The sequence below is a fragment of the Rhinoderma darwinii genome, chromosome 4 (assembly GCF_050947455.1).
Source record: "Rhinoderma darwinii isolate aRhiDar2 chromosome 4, aRhiDar2.hap1, whole genome shotgun sequence".
Lineage (NCBI taxonomy): Eukaryota > Metazoa > Chordata > Amphibia > Anura > Rhinodermatidae > Rhinoderma > Rhinoderma darwinii.
In genome coordinates this window covers 250,710,979-250,732,450 of record NC_134690.1, presented here as the reverse complement: position 1 = coordinate 250,732,450, position 21,472 = coordinate 250,710,979, and the positions used below count along the sequence as shown (strand labels likewise).

The following is a 21,472-nucleotide window of genomic DNA, read 5'->3' as shown; positions in this document are numbered from 1 at the left end:
AGTATTAATTTTTTTAACCATTACCTCATGTATCAATCTACTATAGATCGACCGGTCACCTACTTGTACAACACCCTCCACTACTATGAAATGCACCTACGTGATCGTACTAATCTTAAACGAAAACTAGTCCACTCCATCATTGGCTCTCTAAAAGATAACCGCCCCCAAGGTTGGTGCTTAAGTGAAACATACCTCAAGTGTGGTATGAATGCACGGGAGGACAATCCCTGGATTCCTGACGACACTTATTACTGCAAGTTGATTGGCCGATTGGTGGACAATATCTTTTTTGGTTACATGTGCTTTGTGTTTTTATTTAAGAGCGGATTGTGAGTTCTAAGTATAGTTTGTTCATTTTGCGTACGTTCGTTTATACATGATATTATGGGATAGCTGTTGGTTTATTACCAAGATGCAAGATCTACTTCTGAAATTTCTTCCTAAAATATTTAGGCTTCTTTTTGGGAAATTACAGAATGCATACATCAAAATTCTACATTTTTGTTTTATATAAACTCATTTTTCACAACGAAGTTTAATGTATGAATAGACTTGTCTTACTTCTTACTGATCCAAGCTTCAACATTCCCCATGAATTGATTTCTCCTTCTGAGTTATTTGCATTTCTGTAGAGGTCCTGGATCCATTGATTTCTCTTTATCCCGCATGTTCATATAAACCATCATATTAATATGCATATGTAAGTGTGTTTTTGTAGCCACATCGTCGGGAATCTCTGCTTTGGGCCAAAATTGTCAGCATTTATATTCTGCTGTTAGTATTGAGTTAAATCAAGGAAATGTATTAAGACCATAGAGCCAGTATATTAAAATTAACCCTTGTATAAATATCCGTATATTGTTCTCTCTGGTCGTATGTTAGTTACTAGTAAATGTTACCCTAGAAGAAGAAAATCAATGTCCCTGTGAAAATATATTACAGAAAAAAAAACAATGTCCCTAATTAATAAACTGAATATCACTCTGATTTATTAACATGCGGCAGATTTTTTGGTTGTCAGTAGAAATACCCTTTAAACGAAGGAGGAAAACGTACAAATGTTTATATTCTATTTAAAGAGAACCTTCACATGATTAGATGAAGCATCTAATGGGCAGGGCTGCACAGACCCTGGGGCACTTTACTTTTTTTTTCTACCCTACTCCGTTATTTAGATTTCGGTGCCATTATATTTCACGCCCGGTATTTCAATAACCCCCTGAACTGTCAATGGGGCGTGTAATGGCAATCGGGTGTGTAACATGGCTGTGACACTGTCCAATCAGCTACGGACAGTGTCACAGCAAGAGCTGGAGAGCGTGTGCGCGCGTACACTCTCACTCTTCAGCTCTCCGCAGAGAAGTACAAGACTGATCTCTCGCGAGCGATCACACAGTCTTGTACTCGTCTGCCGTTACACGCCCCCTTGCCATTACACGCCCCCTTGCCATTACACGCCCCCTTGCCATTACACGCCCCCTTGCCATTACACGCCCCCTTGCCATTACACGCCCCCTTGCCATTACACGCCCCCTTGCCATTACACGCCACCTTGCCAGTTCGGCAGACTGTGTGATCTCTTTCCCTCTCTCCAGCTCTTGCTGTGACACTGTCTGTAGCTGATTTAAACAGTGTCACAACAATGTTATACGCCCCATTGAAAGTTCAGGGGGTTATTTAAATATTGGGTGCCAAATATAATAGCACCGATATCTAAATAACGGAGGAGGGTAGGAAAAAAAAAAAAAGTGCCCCAGGGTTTGTGCAGCCCTTCCCATTACATGCTGCACTCAGCTGCACATGTATGGGAAGGTGAAAGGTTCTCTTTAGTCATATGGAGAAAATGGCAAATGTCATCAACAGAATGTTTATTTTAAATTAATAGTAACGAGGAACCACACACAGTGTACACCACCAAGATAAGACAGTATGTAGGAGGGAAAGGGGAAGAGTGGAAAAGTGTGTGGCAAAATAAATATCACTTAAGGAATGAATTCTTTATTAATATTAAATGTAGTAAAAGATTAACAGTAGGCATGATTTAGACGATTGCAGCGACCCCTATTCTGCATCTGTAGGGAAAAATTAACCCTGGTTGCTAGTATGTGCCCAACCTTGCTATACAACAGTCATCTATAGTTGTTGACCATGAATTGTGACTATATGTCATGGCACAAAGAATAGTAGTGAGGTAACTCCGAATCTGCAATGAAACTGATGCCTGATGTTAACCTGGTGTAGATATTGCAGGGCAGATGTGATTGCAGTACTATTGACAGGCCATCTCCCTGTCAGATGTGCTGGAAAAAGGCGCTTGGGTTATATGCCCGAGCACTAGCTGTTGCTACCAGCTGCTAACCAGCGCCAAGCTTCCTCCGCCTGTGAAATGAGTGTAGGGAGCGTGAAGGCGATGGGAAGGAACAGACCAGACGGAAGCTGTTCAAAGCACTGTGTGCGGTTGCCCTGCAAAGGCGCTCTGACTGTGTGCCTGAGCACCGACTGCTATTAACAAGCGCTAAGCTTCCTCCACCCCGTGGTTTGAACGGAGGAAGCAGGTGAGCGGTGGGAAGAGCAGACTAGATGGAGGCTGTGAGATGCACTGTGTTCTGCTGTCTGCCCTCCAGTGATTCCGCCATCGATCGGAGCGGAAACGGTCAGACGGCCTGTGTGGTGGCCGGACCGCTAATTGAACAAGATTAAAAAAACTAACGCCCGACGTGCGTTTTGCCAGCTTGAAGCCGGAAATACAGGCGAAACGCACGTCGGGTGTTAAAGTTTTAATAATTAACATAGGCATAACCTAGCTTTAATACAACTAACAGTCAAATCGAGTTCAATTTGTGGTCTGGCCATTACACAGGCCGTCTGACCGCTCCGATCGAGAGCGGAGTCACTGGAGGGCAGACAGCAGAACACTGTGCATCTCACAGCCTCCATCTAGTCTGCTCTTCCCACCGCTCACCTGCTACCTCCGTTCAATCCACCGTCAGAGGAAGCTTAGCGCTGGTTAATAGCAGCAAGGACGCGATGTCTATTCACACTCCAGACATCTCGCGAAATCATGCTGTGCAGTGAATACAAATGGACATGAATGGAGCGAAGTGTATGACGCTGATTGGTCAGCGTCATACACTTCTCTTTACAACTCCCAGTTGGTAATAAAACGCCCAGTTGTCTATTAAGAACCTAATTAGCATAAATCTAAAATTGCTCATAACTTGCTCAAAATTTATTAGTTTTTAAAAATAAAAAACACTTATCTACTTTATAGCACCAATCAGATTAGGTAGGGGATAGGGCACTTATAATCTGGTGACAGAGCCTCTTTAAGTGACATTTATTTTGCCACACACTTTTTCACTCTTCCCCTTTCCCTCCTATATAAGGTTCTCTTTAGGCCTCTCACACACGAGCGTGTTTGGTCCGTGATATACGGTCCATATGTCGGCCACATTTCCCGGACTGAACACACAGCAGGGAGCCGGGCTCCTTCCATCATAATTATCTATGACGCTAGGTGTCGCTGTCTCGCAGCGGGACAACTGTTCCGTACTGTAATCATGTTTTCAGTACGGGACAGTAGTTCCGCAGAGAGGCAGTGATACCTAGCATCATAGATAACTATGATGCTAGGAGCCCGGCTCCCTGCAGTGCGTTCGGTCTGGGAAATGCGGCCGTCGTACGGACGGTATATCACAGACCAAACACGCCCATGTGTGAGGCTCCTGAAGTGTAATTTTATGAAAAAACAAATAAATAATTATTCTATGCAAGTTCGCTTTTCCTTAGCTCTTTCCTTTACCAATGGCTGGAAAATCTCCTGGACCTTTTCCAAACTGTGACTGGAGATTCAATGAGTTTCCCAATCCAGCTGCCCATGCTCTTCATGTAACTTGCGTTGAGCTGATGGCCTTGGCTGTTCCAGGGAAAGAAGTCGGCAATGCTCTTCTCAATGTTGTGTTAAAGAGGTATTTCTAACCATATTTACTACTGTTATTATGTAAATCCCATTTCTTGGAAGATTGTCCCTATAAGCACAATTCTCTTCGAGCTGTTCTACTAGAATGTTTTAGTAGCATCACATGTATAGCACAAAAAGACTACGTTCTCACCACACTGCTCACGTTCACCACATACCTCGGGAAATCTCTCGATTTTATATAAGCTAAATGTGTCCACAGTCTATAATGGGGCTGACGTATGCCAAGGGTGTTCTTTTGGCACAAGTTCAGGAGGTAAGTGGTGGCGTCTTTTTTTTTTTTGTTTTTGTTTTTTTTTTCAATTACAATCCTACAAAATTACAATCTTACAATTTTTCTTTTAACAATGGGAGTCAATGTGTGATTTATGTAGTTGTCTGGCAAATAGTTGCACATGTGGGGGCTTTTTGGTCCGCAAATAAATGGTGCAAACAGCCTTATAGTTGCCGAAATTAAAAAGGTTTCTGTACCAGTGACCAATTCGCTTTATTATGGATTTTGTTACCACTTTAGGTGGCATTAGAGTTAATGATCTGAACGAGTTGCAGGACTGATAGACTATGTTCAGCAGCATCATTTAAAAAATTTCATATAGGATAGCATAGGAGACCTGACTTCTTTGACTCCCCTATACAGAGCCTTTTTCTTGCCCAGTCATCGGATCATACCTTTTAAAGAATCTGTTGTGTGTAACCAGCCTTTTAGTCTTGTATCTATTTCATACTGCATAGACCATATCGTAACATGGGCATGTTTCGTACTTTACTCTTTTCATAGTCAACCTCTTGTGCCTAGAGAAAATATCACAGCTTGGATGAATGCGATTGGACTCATCATTACAGCTTTACCAGTGAGTCAATCAGTTTATCACATCGATGTTTATTTATATGGTTTACATGTGGGTAGGAAATTGTTAAAATGAAGCAATTATTTCTCATACGTTCTATGTTTGTACAGTATTTTCTGGGCATAGCTAGTGATTTATCATGCATGGTAATTGCATTGGCCCACTTGACCATATTGCATGTCAGCATCTCTTCATGCTAATCACTAATATGGAGATAAAAAAGCAATCTCCCTTTGTACTAAAATGTTTTAGTATTTTAATGCGTTTTTTTTATTTTGATTTAACTTAAAAATGCTGAAAAGTTTAATCCTACTCCCATCAACGTTTCAATTAACGCTAGAAGCCACATAAAATGAACCACAACAGGTCGGCAGCCGCCACTGAGAAGTTGAAGGATGGCACCGAGGCCTCTGCCTTGTATCTACAGGCCGTGCATCATTTTACTACTCTACAACAAAAGGCAGACTTGTGGTCCAAAGGCTGATGATTAAGAGGACAGTCTGCATTGGAACAATGTCTGGATCCTGGGCCTCCCGTAGCATGCAGAGGGCCAGCAGCGGGATTCTTTTATTGACAAATGGATCAAGGAATTGTTTCCTACTGGCATTTTTTTTCCAATTGTCTATGCCAAGGAAAGGGCCCACCAAGTACCTGCTGAACCGCCTCCTCGTGGGGCTCCATCACGATCATTACTGGCCAGATTTCTTAACTGTAAGGACAGGTATATGGTGCTATCAAGTGCCCATAAAGTCAAGGAACTACGCTACGATAATGCTCCAATATCTATCTTTCCAGACTTTTCTGCAGCCCTGCACACAGAAAGGGCCACTTTTGTTCACAGAAAGAGAAGGCTATGAGAAAAATGAATCCCTTACGCTGTAGTATATCCGTTTCACTTGAGGATCATTGAGAAGACTGAACCATATTTTTTACTTCTAAGATTTTGGAAGAATGGATGTCCAGACTCCTTTTCCTTTTGGAGAGCCATCTGTTCCTGGTTTAATGTTCATGTTTTTCAAGGGATTATTGTTAACAATTTTGGTACTTTTTAAGACTGTCAGCCTGCAGGTATTATTAGTGCAAATTCACTGACCCTTCCTACACTCTTGTTCCACACGTTGCTGACCTCCACAGACTTTCTGCTGCATGACAGAGTTTTCACTGCCAGATACTTGTCTTCAGGCTGGGGAATCCTTCATTCAGCTCAATGTGTTACCTCACTGACTCTCCCCTCTCAGTGCCATCCTTACCTGCCCTCCTCTGAGGTCTCACGACAAGCCAGCCGAACGTCAACCTGGTTTGCCATGCCTGAGGGATGTTGACCGTTCTATGCTCTTCCAGACTGTTTGTTACATTTGTAACATATCTTTTCATGTGGATGGTACTTCTTGTTGCACCACATTATGGGATCCTTGCTCTCCGACTACCCTCGATCTCTTCCATGCTGATACGTTAAATGGCACTCTCTAGTTCTGAAGTTTTGTTTATACAACTTCTTCTATGTTTGTTTCTCTGATTCAGAATGCTAATTTTTACATTATGATGACCTTTAAGACCACACTGATCATGATCATATTACACTTATGGGTTGCATGCGCATGAAGGTGTTTTGTATCTGAGATTGCTGACTGAGGATTGAGTAGGGGGATTTATAGGTTTCCATACTATTTTTAACCTCTTTTTCTCATTATAATGGTATTAAGTGTATGTCATGGAATGTTAGGGGTCTTAATACTTAGATTCACTGAAATTAGATAGTGTATGTCGTTCAATATTCAATATAGTTCACCGCCTGGAAGAACGATTAAAAAGTAAGTTTATTGGTTAAATTCATAAAATTGTGGCTCTACTAGCCGTTGATGCCAGACCAGGCTAAAGCAAGAGATTGCGACACGATAGGTGGTGTGGAGTGATAAATGTCTCCTTCACCCCAAAGAAACCACCTATCTATTTATTGTATAATAACGCTATATCTTTGCCATTAATAATTGTCTATCTAAATCCTAAATCCTACGCGTTTCATCATCACATGTAAAGTGATGCTTCCTCAGGGATTGATAGATTTGGATTATTTCAAATATCGAGGTGATAACAATATAACAGCACTGGATAGCACTGTTTTTGTGCTGATTCATAGTCTCCAGACGCATGCACGGCACTGATGCATTGGCCGTACACGCGCCGGGAAAACTAAAGGCTTAAAAAGGCTAAGAGCCCGCCCTCCAAAGGTAGTCCCCTAGGAAAACCGCCAATCCGCGTATTACACGGCAACTAGTGACGTGCCGGAGGCGGGGTCCCGAGGGCCTAGCAACCGATGGAGGTTCCTGGACGACAAAAGCGTCCATGGTAACTGGGGGACGCTAGACGCGGCTCCTGAGTTGTCAAATGACAAGAATACATCGTGTGGATATAATGGTAACATACGGCCCTGTAGAAAAGGGCCGTGTTAATACATGGTGAGGAACTCAAACGTAGGAGGAGTCGTCTCACTCCGAGACTGACTCCCCAAAGTACCATAATTAAACCCCATATCCGTCCAAGATCAAAAATGGGTAGTATCCCATCACATAATAAGCATGAGTAGAAGAGAGATTGCGGCCAACCCGTACTAAATAGACCTAGGGAGGGCGCAACGTAGATTCTTTTGCAGTTAGTGAAAAAATGTTCAATAGCGCACTATTGGCAACAAAGAAGAAAACCCATGTCGTATTTAAGATGTATGTATCCAATAATGTCAGTGACCCATATGAAGCCCTGTATGAAAAACGTGACACAAAAAACCGCGGTAAAACCGCATGGTGTGCATAAGGACAAAGGTATAGATAGAGAGTAGCATGTTTAGGTATGTTATAATGAAGTCTATGGTACATTGTATACATGCCCAGACTGAACATAAGGTAAAATAGTGCAGCTAGAGGAAACACAAATAGGAGATTTGTTCATTAATGCCTTGCGGGCTAACAGTCTGCAATCTGAATATCCATTCAGCCTCTTTTTGGAGTATTTTCCTGTCCAGGTCCCCCCCTCTAGGGAGGGGTCTCACATGTTCTATACCCTGGAAGACCAAGGATGTAGCATCCCCGTCATGACAGGACCACACATGTCTTGCTACTGGGGTATCTACTTTCCTTCTGACATCACCAATGTGGTCCCGTATCCTTCTCCTGAATTCCCTTTTGGTCTTTCCCACGTATTGTAGGCCACATTTACATGTCATGAGATAGACAATACCCTTTGTTTTACAATTTATGAATGACCTGTTGTCAAAGGTTTTGCCAGTGTGAGTACTTGTAAAATTCTTACTGCATAATATGGATTCGCAGGCCCTGCATGTTCCACATCTATATGTCCCTCTAGCACTATTCTCCAGCCATGTGCCACATTGTGTGACAGGTTGTAAGTGGCTATGGACCAATCGGTCCCTGAGATTGCGTCCCCTCCTATAGGTAATAAGCGGGGCGTCCCCAACCAGGGTCCCCACATCAGGATCTGCCTTTAGGATACCCCAAAAGCGTTTGAGGACCTCCCTCACCTCTCTATTAGCTGAGTCAAAGGTACCAATAACTCTAATGGGTTCTTCGTGCATATCTTTTGGTTTAGGGTTGAGCAGGTCGTCTCTATTACAACCCAACGCATTCTGATATGCACCTCTCAGCACCTCCTTAGGATAACCCCTATGTCTGAACCTATTTTCAAGGTCACGTGCAGATATCCTAAAGTCCGTGATGGTCGAACAATTTCTCCGTGCCCTGAGATATTGGCCCTTCGGTATCCCTCTCTTAAGATTAATTGGATGACAACTTTTCCATTGTAGTAAGCTATTGGTCGCCGTTTCTTTGCGATACATGTTGGTTTCTAACAGCCCTGTGTCAGTCTTGGATATCGTGATATCCAGGAAGGTAATTCTAGTATCTTGAATTTCGGATGTGAAAAAAAGACCTAGTTCATTAGCATTCAAGATCTCCACAAATTCCTTAAATTTCTCCCTGGTCCCTGTCCATAGAATGAGAACATAATCTATGAATCTCATCCAAAGCAGAATACATGATGACCATTCATCCATAAGTTCACTGAACACAGGGCCGTATGTTACCATTATATCCACACGATGTATTCTTGTCATTTGACAACTCAGGAGCCGCGTCTAGCGTCCCCCAGTTACCATGGACGCTTTTGTCGTCCAGGAACCTCCATCGGTTGCTAGGCCCTCGGGACCCCGCCTCCGGCACGTCACTAGTTGCCGTGTAATACGCGGATTGGCGGTTTTCCTAGGGGACTACCTTTGGAGGGCGGGCTCTTAGCCTTTTTAAGCCTTTAGTTTTCCCGGCGCGTGTACGGCCAATGCATCAGTGCCGTGCATGCGTCTGGAGACTATGAATCAGCACAAAAACAGTGCTATCCAGTGCGGTTATATTGTTATCACCTCGATATTTGAAATAATCCAAATCTATCAATCCCTGAGGAAGCATCACTTTACATGTGATGATGAAACGCGTAGGATTTAGGATTTAGATAGACAATTATTAATGGCAAAGATATAGCGTTATTATACAATAAATAGATAGGTGGTTTCTTTGGGGTGAAGGAGACATTTATCACTCCACACCACCTATCGTGTCGCAATCTCTTGCTTTAGCCTGGTCTGGCATCAACGGCTAGTAGAGCCACAATTTTATGAATTTAACCAATAAACTTACTTTTTAATCGTTCTTCCAGGCGGTGAACTATGGGTCTTAATACTTCTAACGAGAGAGTCATGATTTTATCCTATCTCTGGAAATTCCTACCCCACGTTGTGAGTTTAAAGGAAATTCAGTTGACACTCTGGTGGTTAAACAAATTGTGGGTTCAATGGGCCCTCACACCTCTTATTCGCAAGGTGTGGTGTTGTTAATTCAGTGTTCACTTGGATGGGAACCCCCCCCCCCCCCCCCCAGAGGGTAGATATGTTTTCGTCTATGCGTTGATAATGGCCATCCCTATGCATACCTCTGCCTTTTATATCCATCCCCTCCCCTGCGTTCTTTGGTATACTACATTTAGCTGCTGTTTTTTTTCGGTTTCCTTCCCACTAGCTAACATATCCTGTATGGCTGACTTTAATATGACACTCCTGTTATGGACCGGATGACTCTTTCCCTCCCCCATATCACGGAATGCCAATACTACCCAGACCTCCTTATCATTGTTTTTACTTTTAGATGAGTTGGTCAGATATTTTCTGGTTTAAAAATCCAACGGCCGTGGTATGTGCTTGCCAAACGCTTCATACCCATTCCCTATCCCATTTAGACTACATGATTAGTGATGCTGGTCCAACTGCTATGGCAGAGTTGATTAGATATCTTGACAGAGGAATTTCTGAACATTCTCCTATGCTTGTAGAGGTCAGAATAGAGGATTGGCACCCACAGTTTGACTAAAAGGACCACCGATTCTGGCTCACTCTTATAAGTTTCCCCCGAGGGTAGAATACCAGACCAGATCGAAAAAAAATATTCGCTGATCATAACACTTTGGATTATCGCACCGTTCTTTGGGATACACTTAAAGCATATTTGAGGGATTGTTTCAAATCCACCATTTAAAAAAAATAAAGTCTGCATGTAAAGAGACTGCACGAACGACTAGATGTAAAAACCTGGAAGACAGGTAAGTATGAGACCCTTCTCAAAAACAGAGATGAATGGTTGATGTTAAGCCGGCAATACTTGTGTTTACTGAAAGGAAAAAGTCCAGAGGAATCTATTTTTAACAAAGGTGTCATACTTTGAGGTGGGGAATCCGTACAGCAAGCTACTTGCCCATCTGGTTAAACACAACAACTTCTCCAGCTATTTTAAGCATCGCTTCTCCGCAGGGTACTATCTTGATTGATGCTGAGTTTATAGCAGTCATGTGTTGTATTTCTGGCATTATGCCAGAAATACAATTAGTCACCACTGAGCCCTCTGGCTACAGCGGTCACATGCTACGTGCATGTAGACAGCCACCAGGAGTGCCACCGTAACCTCAGCGCTGGATCGTTGGGGCAAGGAAAGGTAAATATTGTTTTTTTTGGGGGGTTTTTTGGTTTTATTTATTTCATTTCCAGACCCTACTTAAAGAAAAAATCACATCCTGGACAAACTCGTTTAACAGTTCGAGGTAGCTATATTATTACAAAGTCTGACAGTTTTGATCGTAGCTTTAACTTTTATCATCAACAAAAAGAAAATTGAGAGCAAGTCGAAATTATTTTGTTTACTGAAGCATATGATGTTGAGTCCAGTATTTTTTTGCATTCTTTTAACTGTTGCTTCTCTTTATCGGTATTTCTTGTATTCTTCATATTTATGTTCTAATTTTATATGTTGTGTCTTAGGAGCCTTATTGGATCGTTCTTCATGACAGAATTATTAGTGTACTCAGCAGTCCAAGTCTGACGTCGGAGACTGATTGGGTCGATTACCCTTTCCAGCTTTTCGACTTTACAGCGTGTCACAAGGCTTACTCAGAGATGAGCTGCAGTTACACACTGGCTCTGGCACATGCTGTGTGGCACCATTCAAGCATTGGGCAGCTATCTCTCATTCCAAAGTATGAACTCAAGCTTTGCTTTTTTAGACCATTGAATTATTAATAATGCTAAGGTTGCAGAATGTTCACCTTGTCTAGACTCTAGATAATATCTTTATCTAGTTGTATGAATAATGCCTATTCCTTTTTTTATTTTTTTTGTAGGTTCCTTTCTGAAGGTCTCATACCCATTGTCAAAACAGAGTACCAGTTACTATATGTCTACCACTTGGTAGGACCATTTTTGCAGCGTTTTCAACAAGAAAGGACTAGGTGCATGATAGAGGTAATGGACTAGTTTACATATTTAAGCACTCCATACCACTAATTTCAATCAAATTTTAAATATTTTTAGAATTCTTAATCTGTTTACCTTTAACCCCTTCTCGACATCCGCTGTATATATACGGCGCTACCGGGAAGGTGTTCCCGCAAAGCGCAGTACAGTTACGTCGCAGTGATGGTGCGGGCTCAGAAGCAGAGCCGGCACCATCACCGTGGGGTGACAGCTGTATTATACAGCTGGCACCCTCCTGTAACTGCCAGGGCCGGAGCTATTCTCCGATCCGGCTGATTAACCCCTCAGATGCTGCGCTCAATATTGCGCAGCATCTGATAGGTTTTAACCCGACCGGCAACCCAGTGACTCAATCGCTGGGTTGCTGTGGCAATCGGACACCAGAAAATGACGTACGAGTCTGCCTTGTACTGGAGAAGATGAGGACCCGCCTGCGGCGGGTCCTCATAGGCTTGCTGTCAGTGAATAACTGACAGCGCTAATACACTGCACTACGTATGTAGTGCAGTGTATTAGAGTAGCGATCGGGGCATCAGGCCCTCATGTCCCCTAGTGGGACAAGTCAAAAAAGTTAATAAAAATGTGGTAAAACAATAAAAACACACGTTTCAAATAAAAATAAAGCTAAACTGACTTTTTTTCCCATAGTAAGTCTTTTATTATGGGAAAAAAACGTAAAAATTAAAAAAAACTATAAATAATTGGTATCGCCGCGTCCGTAAAGACCCAAACGACAAAACTATTATGTATTTTATCCCGCACGGTGAACGCGGTAAAAAAAAAACATGAAAACCGCCAGAATATTTATTTTAAGGTCACATCTCCTTCCAAAAAATGCTATAAAAAGTGATCAAAAAGTCACATTTACTCCAAAATAGTACTAATAAAAACGGCAATCTGTCCCGCAAAAAAATAATCCCTGACACCGCTTTGTGCACGCAAAAATAAAAAAGTTATGGGTCTTAGAATATGGCGACACAGAAAACAAATGATTTTATAAAAACAGTGATTTTATTGTGCAAAAGCTGCAATACATAAAAAAAAACTATATAAATTTGGTATCGCCGTAATCGTATCGACCCGCAGAATAAAGCTAACATGTAATTTAGGGCGCACTGTGGATGCCGAAAAAAAAAACTATAAAAAAACTATTCCAGAATTGCTTGTTTTTGGTAATTTCCTTTATCAAAAAATAAAATAAAAAGTCATCAAAAAGTCGTATGTGTTCTAAAATGGTACCAATAAAATCTACAGCCCGTCTCGCAAAAAAAACAACCCCCGAACACCGCTCAATCAACTGAAAAATAAAAAAGTTATGGCACTAGTAATGCGGTGATGAAAAAACATCTCAATGCGCAGGCCGGAGGGGAACATTCCTTCAGTTTCAGAGCCCTAGTATTTAGGAACTAAGGAAGGGACATAGCACATCCGCTGGAAGCGAGGGCGCCCGTATTATACCAGCGCAAAACTTTCCCAGTAATATTTCCCAAACTACGAAGGAGAAAAAGTCCCCAAAAGGTGCAGAGCGTTACAAAAGGGGGATAAGAAAGAAAACTGTTTATCAGTGTGACACCGGCCTGTGCATAACGGATTGCTTCACATCGTAACACACATCTATGGATAATTGTATTATTTACCCCATTATTATACCCTCTTATTATGCCCTGATGTACTCCGCACAGATTACATATACCCCCACATTATAAACTGAAATACCAGCAAAACCTCAAACAGAACTACTACAAAGCAAAATCCATGCTCAAAATGGCGGTCTTTCCCTTCTTAGCCCTACAGTGTGCCCAAACAGCAATTTATGGCCACAAGTAAGGCATTACCATACCCGGGAGAACCCGCTTAACAATTTATGGGGTAAGATTCTCTAGGGGCACAACATCTTGTGCGATGAATAGGCAGATCAGTGGAAAAATTGCAATTTTCACTTTGCACCATCCACTGCGTATTCATTTCTGAAAACACGTGTGGGGTCTAACTTCTCACTACACCCCTTGATAAATGCCTTTAGGGGTGTAGTTTCTAAAACGGGGTCACTTTTGTTTGGTACATCAGGGGTTTTGCAAATGCAACATGGCGTCCGCAAACCATTCCAGCAAAATCTACGCTCCAAAAGATAAATACTGCTCCTTTTCTTCTGAATGCTCCCATATATGTAAACAGCTGATTATAACCACATATGGGGTGTTACCGTACTCTGAAGAAATTTTTTTACAAATGTTGGCGTGCTTTTTCTTCTTTATTACTTGTAAAAATGAAAAATGTTGATCTAAAACTACATCTTGTTGGGAAAAAAAATATTTTTCATGGTTTAATTGTAATTAATTCAGCAAAAAACATTTGGGATCAAAATTTTCACTATACCCCTAGATGATTCCTCAGGGGGTGCAGTTTCCCAAATAGAGTCACTTTTGGGGTCTTTCCACTGTACTAGTACTACAGGGGCTCAGCAAATGTGACATGGTGCCCAGAAACCATTCCAAAATCCAAATGGTGCTCCTTCCATTCTGAGCCATACCGTGTGTCCAAACAGATGTTTATGACCACATGTGGGGTATTGTTTTACTCGGGAGAAATTGCTTTACAAATGTTGCAGTGCTTTTTCTCCTTCAGTCCTTGTGGAAATGAAAAAAAAATACCTAAACCTAAATTTTCTTTGAAAAAATGTCGATTTTCATTTTTACGGCCTGCTTCCAATAAGTTCTGTAAAACACCTGTGGAGTCAAACTGCTCACTGTACCCCTAGATAATTTCCTCATGGGGTGTAGTTTCCAAAATGGGGTCACTTGTTCCACTGTTTTGTCCCCTCAGGGGCTTTGCAAATGCGACATGGCCACCGCAAACCATTCCTGCTAAATTTGAGTTCCAAAAGCCAAATGGCGCTCTTTCCCTTCTAAGCCCTGCCGTGTGTCCAAACAGCCGTTTATGACCACATGTAGGGTATTGTTTTACTCGGGAGAAATTGCTCTACAAACGTTGTGGTGCTTTTTCTACTTTAGTTCTTTTGGAAATGATGAAAAATTAGCTAAACCTACATTTTATTTGAAAAAATGTAGATTTTCATTTTCATGGCCTACTTCCAAAAATTTTTGCAAAAAAACTTGCGGGTCAAAATGCTTGCTACACCCCTAAATAAATTCCTCGAGGGGTGTAGTTTCCCAAATGGGGTAACTTTTGGGTGGTTTCCACTGTTTTAGTTCCAAAAGACCTCTTCAAAGCTGACATGGTGCCTAAAATATATTCTAATAAAAAGGAGGCCCAAAATCCACTAGGTGCTACTTTTGCTTGGGAGGCCGGTACTTCAGTCCAGTAGCACACTAGGACCACATGTGGGATATTTCCTAAAACTGCAGAACCCGGGTAATAAATATTGAGTTGCATTTCTCTGGTAAAACCTTTTGTGGTACAAAAAAAATGGATTCAAAATGAACTTCTGGAAAAAAAATAATGAACTTTGTAAATTTCACCTCTACTTTGCCTTAATTCCTGCGCAATGTCTAAAGGGTTAAGAAACTTTCTAAATGCTGTTTTGAATACTTTGACGGGTGCAGTTTTTAAAATGGGGTGACTTATTGGGGGTTTCTAATATCTAAGGACCTCAAAGCAACTTCACAACTGAACTGGCCCCTGTAAAAATAGCATTTTGACATTTTCTTGAAAATGAGAGAAATTGCTGCTAAAGTTCTAAGCCTTGTAACGTCCTAGAAAAATAAAATGATCAAAAAACGATGCTAAAGTAAAGTAGACATATGGGTGATGTTAATTAGCAACAATTTTGTGTGGTATGACTGCCTGTCTTACAAGCAGATACATTTAAATTGAGAAAAATGCAAAGTTTTGCAATTTTTCGCTAAATTTTGCTGTTTTTCACAATTAAATACTGAATGTATCGGGCAAATTTTGCCAGTAACAAAGTCCAATGTGTCACGAGAAAACAATCTCAGAATCGCGTGAATAGGTAAAAGCATTCCAGTGTTATTACCACATAAAGTGAAACATGTCAGATTTGAAAAATTAGGCTCTGTCAGGAAGGTCAAAAGTGGCCAGAGGGAAGGGGTTAAAGGCTATGGAAAGGCTATGATTTTTTTATGTAATGTATGTATTTAGTGATTAGTATTTTTATACATTTATTAAAAATGTTCCTTCTTTTAAGCCCTGCAGCTTCCATGTATCCACTTTACATAAAAGCTGCAGAACGCCACTGTCAGCCAAATCAGCCACTCAGCTGGACTGATGGCTCGGCAGACAGTGGCTCCTGTGTTCCTTTGACACACAATCCAACCCTAATACTGATCAAATCTAAGTTGATCAACTTATATTTGATCAGTATTAGGCTGGGTTCACACGAGCATGTTACATCCGTAATGGACGGAACGTATTTCGGCCGCAAGTCCCGGACCGAACACACTGCGGGGAGCCGGGCTTCTAGAATCATAGTTATGTACGACGCTAGGAGTCCCTGCCTCTCCGTGGAACTACTGTCCCGTACTGAAAACATGATTACAGTACGGGACAGTTGTCCTGCAGCGAGGCAGGGACTCCTAGCGTCGTACATAACTATGATGCCAGGAGCCCGGCTCCCTGCAGTGTGTTTTGGTTCGGGACTTGCGGCCAAAATACTTTCTGTCCATTATGGACGTAACCTGCTCGTGTGAACCCAGCCTTAGGGTTAGAATGTGTAACAGAGGAACACAGGAGCTGTTGTCAGCCGAGTCGTCAGTCACACATTGGTTTAATATGTTATACTGGAGTGTTAACCCCTTAATGACTACCCATACATATAATCCCAATGCTCATTAAGGGTACTTATGCCAAAATGCCACCTTTACATCTCACCATAAGAGTGCCCACGTGAGGCAAAGCAACTCCATGTATTCAGCTATCGGAGTTGGCTGAGGAGTCGAGTACCGATTGGGACTATTTTGTTCGGTCCCCTGTCGCGTGATCACAGTTATTAAATAAAATAATGGTGATCACTGTTTATCAGTTTTGTCAAGGGGAAAATATATTTCTCTCTGCTCTCACAGAATGTGTTCTTTGAGTGGAGTGAAAAAAAGTAAGCCAAGACGCCCTCTGTCCCCCCTCCCCCCCCCCCCCCAGGTTCTCATATAGACAAGATTACCACAAACTGCCCTCTGATATCCTGATCATCCCCCAGGGTGTTCACATAAGTGAACAGTACTTTTATTAGGGTAATTACCTATTTACGCAGTTTTTTTTGTTTTTAAATAAAATAAAAAGTTAGTAGCCTATGTTACAGATTATAGGGCTTCATATTACTATCTGGTGTTGGGTGGGTCTATTTATCGTTTTGAAAGCTTACAAAGTTTTATAAGTTTTCACTGCGGAGCAAGCCCACACCTTGCTATGTTCCGGTAGGTCATGTAGTGACGCCGAAACTGTTTCAGTAGTGAATTTTTTTTCAGACCGTGATGACAAAAGTTCTACTTCTACTTCTGGACACCTTAGCCCTACGGTGGTAGAATCAGCCATCCTTGTCGAATCCTTAGCTGCAATGCCTAGTTTTGCAGTCCCTTCTATGATGTAGGATTGCGCAATGTAACTATTTTTAGCAAACTCGGGAATAAAATTTGTTATGAATTTTACCCCTTATGACTTTTTATGACAAAAACCCAACGCTCACTGCCAATGCAGGTTTCGGTAATTACCAGATCTTTATTTCACACATGGTCTCATCGTGTTGGATACGTGTTGGAAATGTTTCTGCTAAAAAAAAAATTTGTTGGGGTGTATCTCGGAAAACCCTTTTAATGCGTTAATAGTCAAGATAAGGGTGGCTGCATCTGCAGTTACGTCGCGGTGATAACGTGGGCTCAGAAGTTGAGCTTCAGCCATGATTAAGGACGCTCGCAGCGTCTGAAACGCGTAGGCTTCTCATTCATCACTATCATCATTTTTTCCTTACACTATCAGGATGTCACGCTGTGCTCCTTATTCCTGATTTTAATCAGCCAAACATACTGGCCCATTAAACTTGGAAATATTTTTTCCGTTTTATTCAATCTTCTGTGCTGGATCCAACCCTATTTTTCCTAGTCTACTCTGCTGTAAAGGCCAGGACCGGAGCTAGGTATCGATCCGGTCGTCTAACCACTTACATGTGGCGGTCCATAGCGGCTGCTGTATCTAAGGGGTTATTAGCCAATCGGCACCCCCGTGACCCCTACAAATAATTGTGGGGTCAAAATTCTCACTATATCCCTAGATGAATTCCTCAAGGGGTGTAGTTTCCCAAATGGAGTCACTTTTTAGGGGATTCGACTGTACTGTTACCTCAAGGGCTCTACAAATGTGACATGGCGCTCAGAAACCAATCCAGCAACATCTGCGCTACAAAAGCCAAATGGCGCTCCTTCCCTACTGAGCCATGCCGTGTGCCCAAACAGCAGTTCATGACCACATATGGGGTATTTCCGTGCTCTGAAGAAATTGCTTTACAAATGTTGGGGGTGCTTTTTCTCCTTTTATTCCTTGTGGAAATTAAACTTTTTTTATTAATTTATTAATTTTTAATTAATTTTTAGCTAAATCTGTATCTTACTGGAAAATATTTTTTTTTTTAATTTTCATGGCCCAATTCTTATAAAATGTATGAAACACCAGTAGGGTCAAAATGCTCACTGCACCCCTAAATTTATTCCTTGGGGTGTGTCGTTCCGATGTTTTTTTGGGAGTTTTTTTCCTATATTTTGGCACCACAAGACCTCTTCAAACCTGACATGGTGCCTAAAATCTATTCTAATAAAAAGAAGGACCCAAAATCCACAAGGTGCTCCTTCATTTATGAGGCCAATATTGCAGTCAAGTAGCACACTAGGGCCACATATAGAATATTTCTAAAAACTTTAGAATCGGGATAATAAAATGAGTTGCATTTCTCTGTTCACACTTTTAAAAATTACAATTAGATATCTGCAAAAAAAATTACATTTTGCAATTTCACTTTGCTTACGTTGCTATGAAACGTCTAAAGGGTTATGAAACATTCTAAATGCTGTTTTGAATACTTTGAGGGGTTCAGTTTTTAAAATGGGGTGATTTTTATGGGGTTTCTAATATATAGGCCCCTCAAAGCCACTTCAGACCTGAACTGGTCCTTAAAAAAAAATAGGCTTTTTACATTTTCTTGAAAATGTGAGAAATTGCTGCTAAAATTATAATCCTTGTAATGTCCTAGAAAAATAAAAGGATGTTTTAAAAAAAATAAAAAAATCTATGCCAACATAAAGTAGTTATATGGAAAATTTTAACTAGTAACTAACGAGACACAATTAATTCGAGAAAAATGCTAATTTTCAAAATTTTCTCTAAATCTTGGCGTTTTTCACAAATAAATACTGAATTTATCAACCAAATGTGTCACGGGAAAACAGTCTTAAAATCGATTTAGATGCGTAAATCACTACAAAGTTATAATTCACGTGTCAGATTGGAGAAATTAGGCTCTGTCAGGAGCGTCAAAAGTGGCTGCAGCGGGAAGGAGTTAAAGACATGATATAAAATAACCTAACGAGAACCAACACGACCGTGTTAAATAAAATTCAAATATAAACGTAATCAATGAACGTAAGTCAATCGCAGTATAGTTTGTTCTCTGACCTTACGTCATGACTCATTATTTACTTTTTAGTTGCAGCATTCATTCATTCGTTTGTGGCTGGCCGGGATGCCATGTGCCCGTCTTCTTTCTCGGTCACGTGGCCTCCTGTTTACCAATAGCAGCTCAGTTTTTTTCTACCTATCTTTTTAGGTCTTATGTATCCACTTTTACTACAGGGGCTTCACATTCATGTGGTCACACATTCGGTCTGTGTAAGTTTTTCAACCATGTGCTTGGAGTTTAGTGGGAGGTAGGTAGGGTATTTAACCCCTTCCCGCCGGATCATGTATATTAACGTCGATAAAAACGGTGTCTTACCGCATTTTGACGTTACTGTACGTCATGGAGATGAAGCTGGCTCAGGAGCTGAGCCAGCGACATCACCGCCGGGTGACAGCTGTATGTTACAGCTGGCACCCTGAGGTATCGGCCAGGACCAGAGCTAGCCTCCGATCCGACCGATTAACCCCTCACATGCTGCTTTCAATAGAGATCGCAGCATGTGAGGAGTTTATAGCCACCGACACCCCAGCAACGTGATCGATCGCTGGGTTGCCGGTGGCTGCAAAGGCGATCGGAGGGCTAATGCTTACCTCCCGATCAGCCTGTAACGGAATCCTCCTATGCCCCGTCGTCGGCGGGGCCCAGGAGGCTTCCGGTACCATCGGCAAGATGGCGCCGCCTCAGCTTCCGGCTCAGAAGCTGAGCCGGCGTCATCAGCAGTGGGTGTCCGCTGTATGTTACAGCGGACACCCCGATCTATCGCCAGGAACCGGAGCTAGCTCCGATTCCTGGCATTAACACCTTCGATGCAGCGATCCATTGTGATCGCTGCATCCTAGAGGTTTGTAGAAAATCTGCAGCCTTGCCATGCGATGGCAAGGCTGGCGACTGTTACTATGGCAACAGGAGCCCTAACAATGGACTCCTGTCTGCCATTACGTAAGCTGATTAGGCCCCGCCCAGAGGCGGAGCCTGATCGGCATGCTGTCAGTGAACAACTGACAGTTCCAATACATTGCACTACATAGGTAGTGCAATGTATTAGAGCATCAAACAAACAGTTGGACATTCAAGTCCCCTAGTGGGACTAAAGAAAGTGTAAAAAAAAAGTGTAAAAAAAGTGTAAAAAAAGTAAAAATAAAAGTTGTAAAACATACAATAAAAGTTTCAAATAATAACACAAAACACAATCGCCCTTTTTCACTTATCAAGTCATTTATTATAGAAAAAAATAATAAAGCCATACATATTTGGTATCGCTGCGACCGTAACGACCTGAACTATAAAAATATTATGTTATTTATCCAGCGCAGTGAACGCCGTAAAAAAACAAACTCAAAAACACTGCCATAATTACTGTTTTTTTGGTCACGGTCTTCCAAAAATTGAAATAAAAAGTGATCAAAAAGTCGCATGTATCCAAAAATGGTACCGATAAAATCTATACCTCGTCTCGCAAAAAAACAAGCCGTCACACAGCTCCATCGACGAAAAAATGTAAAAGTTATGGCTCTCATAACTTGGCGACAGAAAAAATACATTCTCTTTCCAAAAGTAATTTTATTGTGCAAAAAGTTATAAAAAAGTTTTATAAATTTGGTATCGCCGGAATCGTACTGACCCGCAGAATGAAGGTAACATGTAGTTTATAACGCATGTTGAACGCTGTATAAAAAAAAAGCAACTAAAAAAACTAGGACACAATTTCTGGGTTTTTTTTGTCACCTTGCCTCCCAAAAAAAGGATAACAAGTGATCAAAAAGTTGATTGTACCCCAATATGTACCAATAAAAGCTACAGCTCGTCCCGTAAAAAAAAGAGCCCTCATACCACTACGTCTATGAAAAAATAAAATAAGTTAAGTCTCCAATAATTCAGGAAAGAAAATTATCCAGTTTTGAAGGCCCGATTGGAACGTTTCTTCTGTTTCAAAAGGCGATGTATCAAGGCACTAAAATTAGGGAACCAGGAAGGGGAGGGCCCAACCATATCGGCTGGAAGCGACGGTGTCCGTATTATACCAGGACAATGCTTTCCCGGCAAAATTCCCCAAACTGCAAAGGTGCGGAGTGTGGACCAAAAGGGGGATAAGGAATTACGCCAGTTATCAGTGCGACACCGGCCTGTGCAGACCGGATCGATCACAGCGT

The 21,472-nt window shown here is 41.6% G+C and overlaps 1 protein-coding gene across 2 annotated transcripts in view; it reads left to right on the top strand.

Annotated features, from left to right (window-relative positions):
• MED23 (mediator complex subunit 23) overlaps positions 1 to 21,472 on the top strand; it is a 115,726-nt gene that overhangs the window by 83,925 nt on the left and 10,329 nt on the right. For both annotated transcript variants that reach the window (XM_075862388.1, XM_075862387.1), the window contains exons 23-27: positions 47 to 283; positions 3,806 to 3,971; positions 4,761 to 4,833; positions 11,195 to 11,409; positions 11,554 to 11,674. In XM_075862388.1, the coding sequence (XP_075718503.1) occupies positions 47 to 283; positions 3,806 to 3,971; positions 4,761 to 4,833; positions 11,195 to 11,409; positions 11,554 to 11,674 (812 nt within the window). The remainder of the gene's footprint in view (positions 1 to 46; positions 284 to 3,805; positions 3,972 to 4,760; positions 4,834 to 11,194; positions 11,410 to 11,553; positions 11,675 to 21,472) is intronic.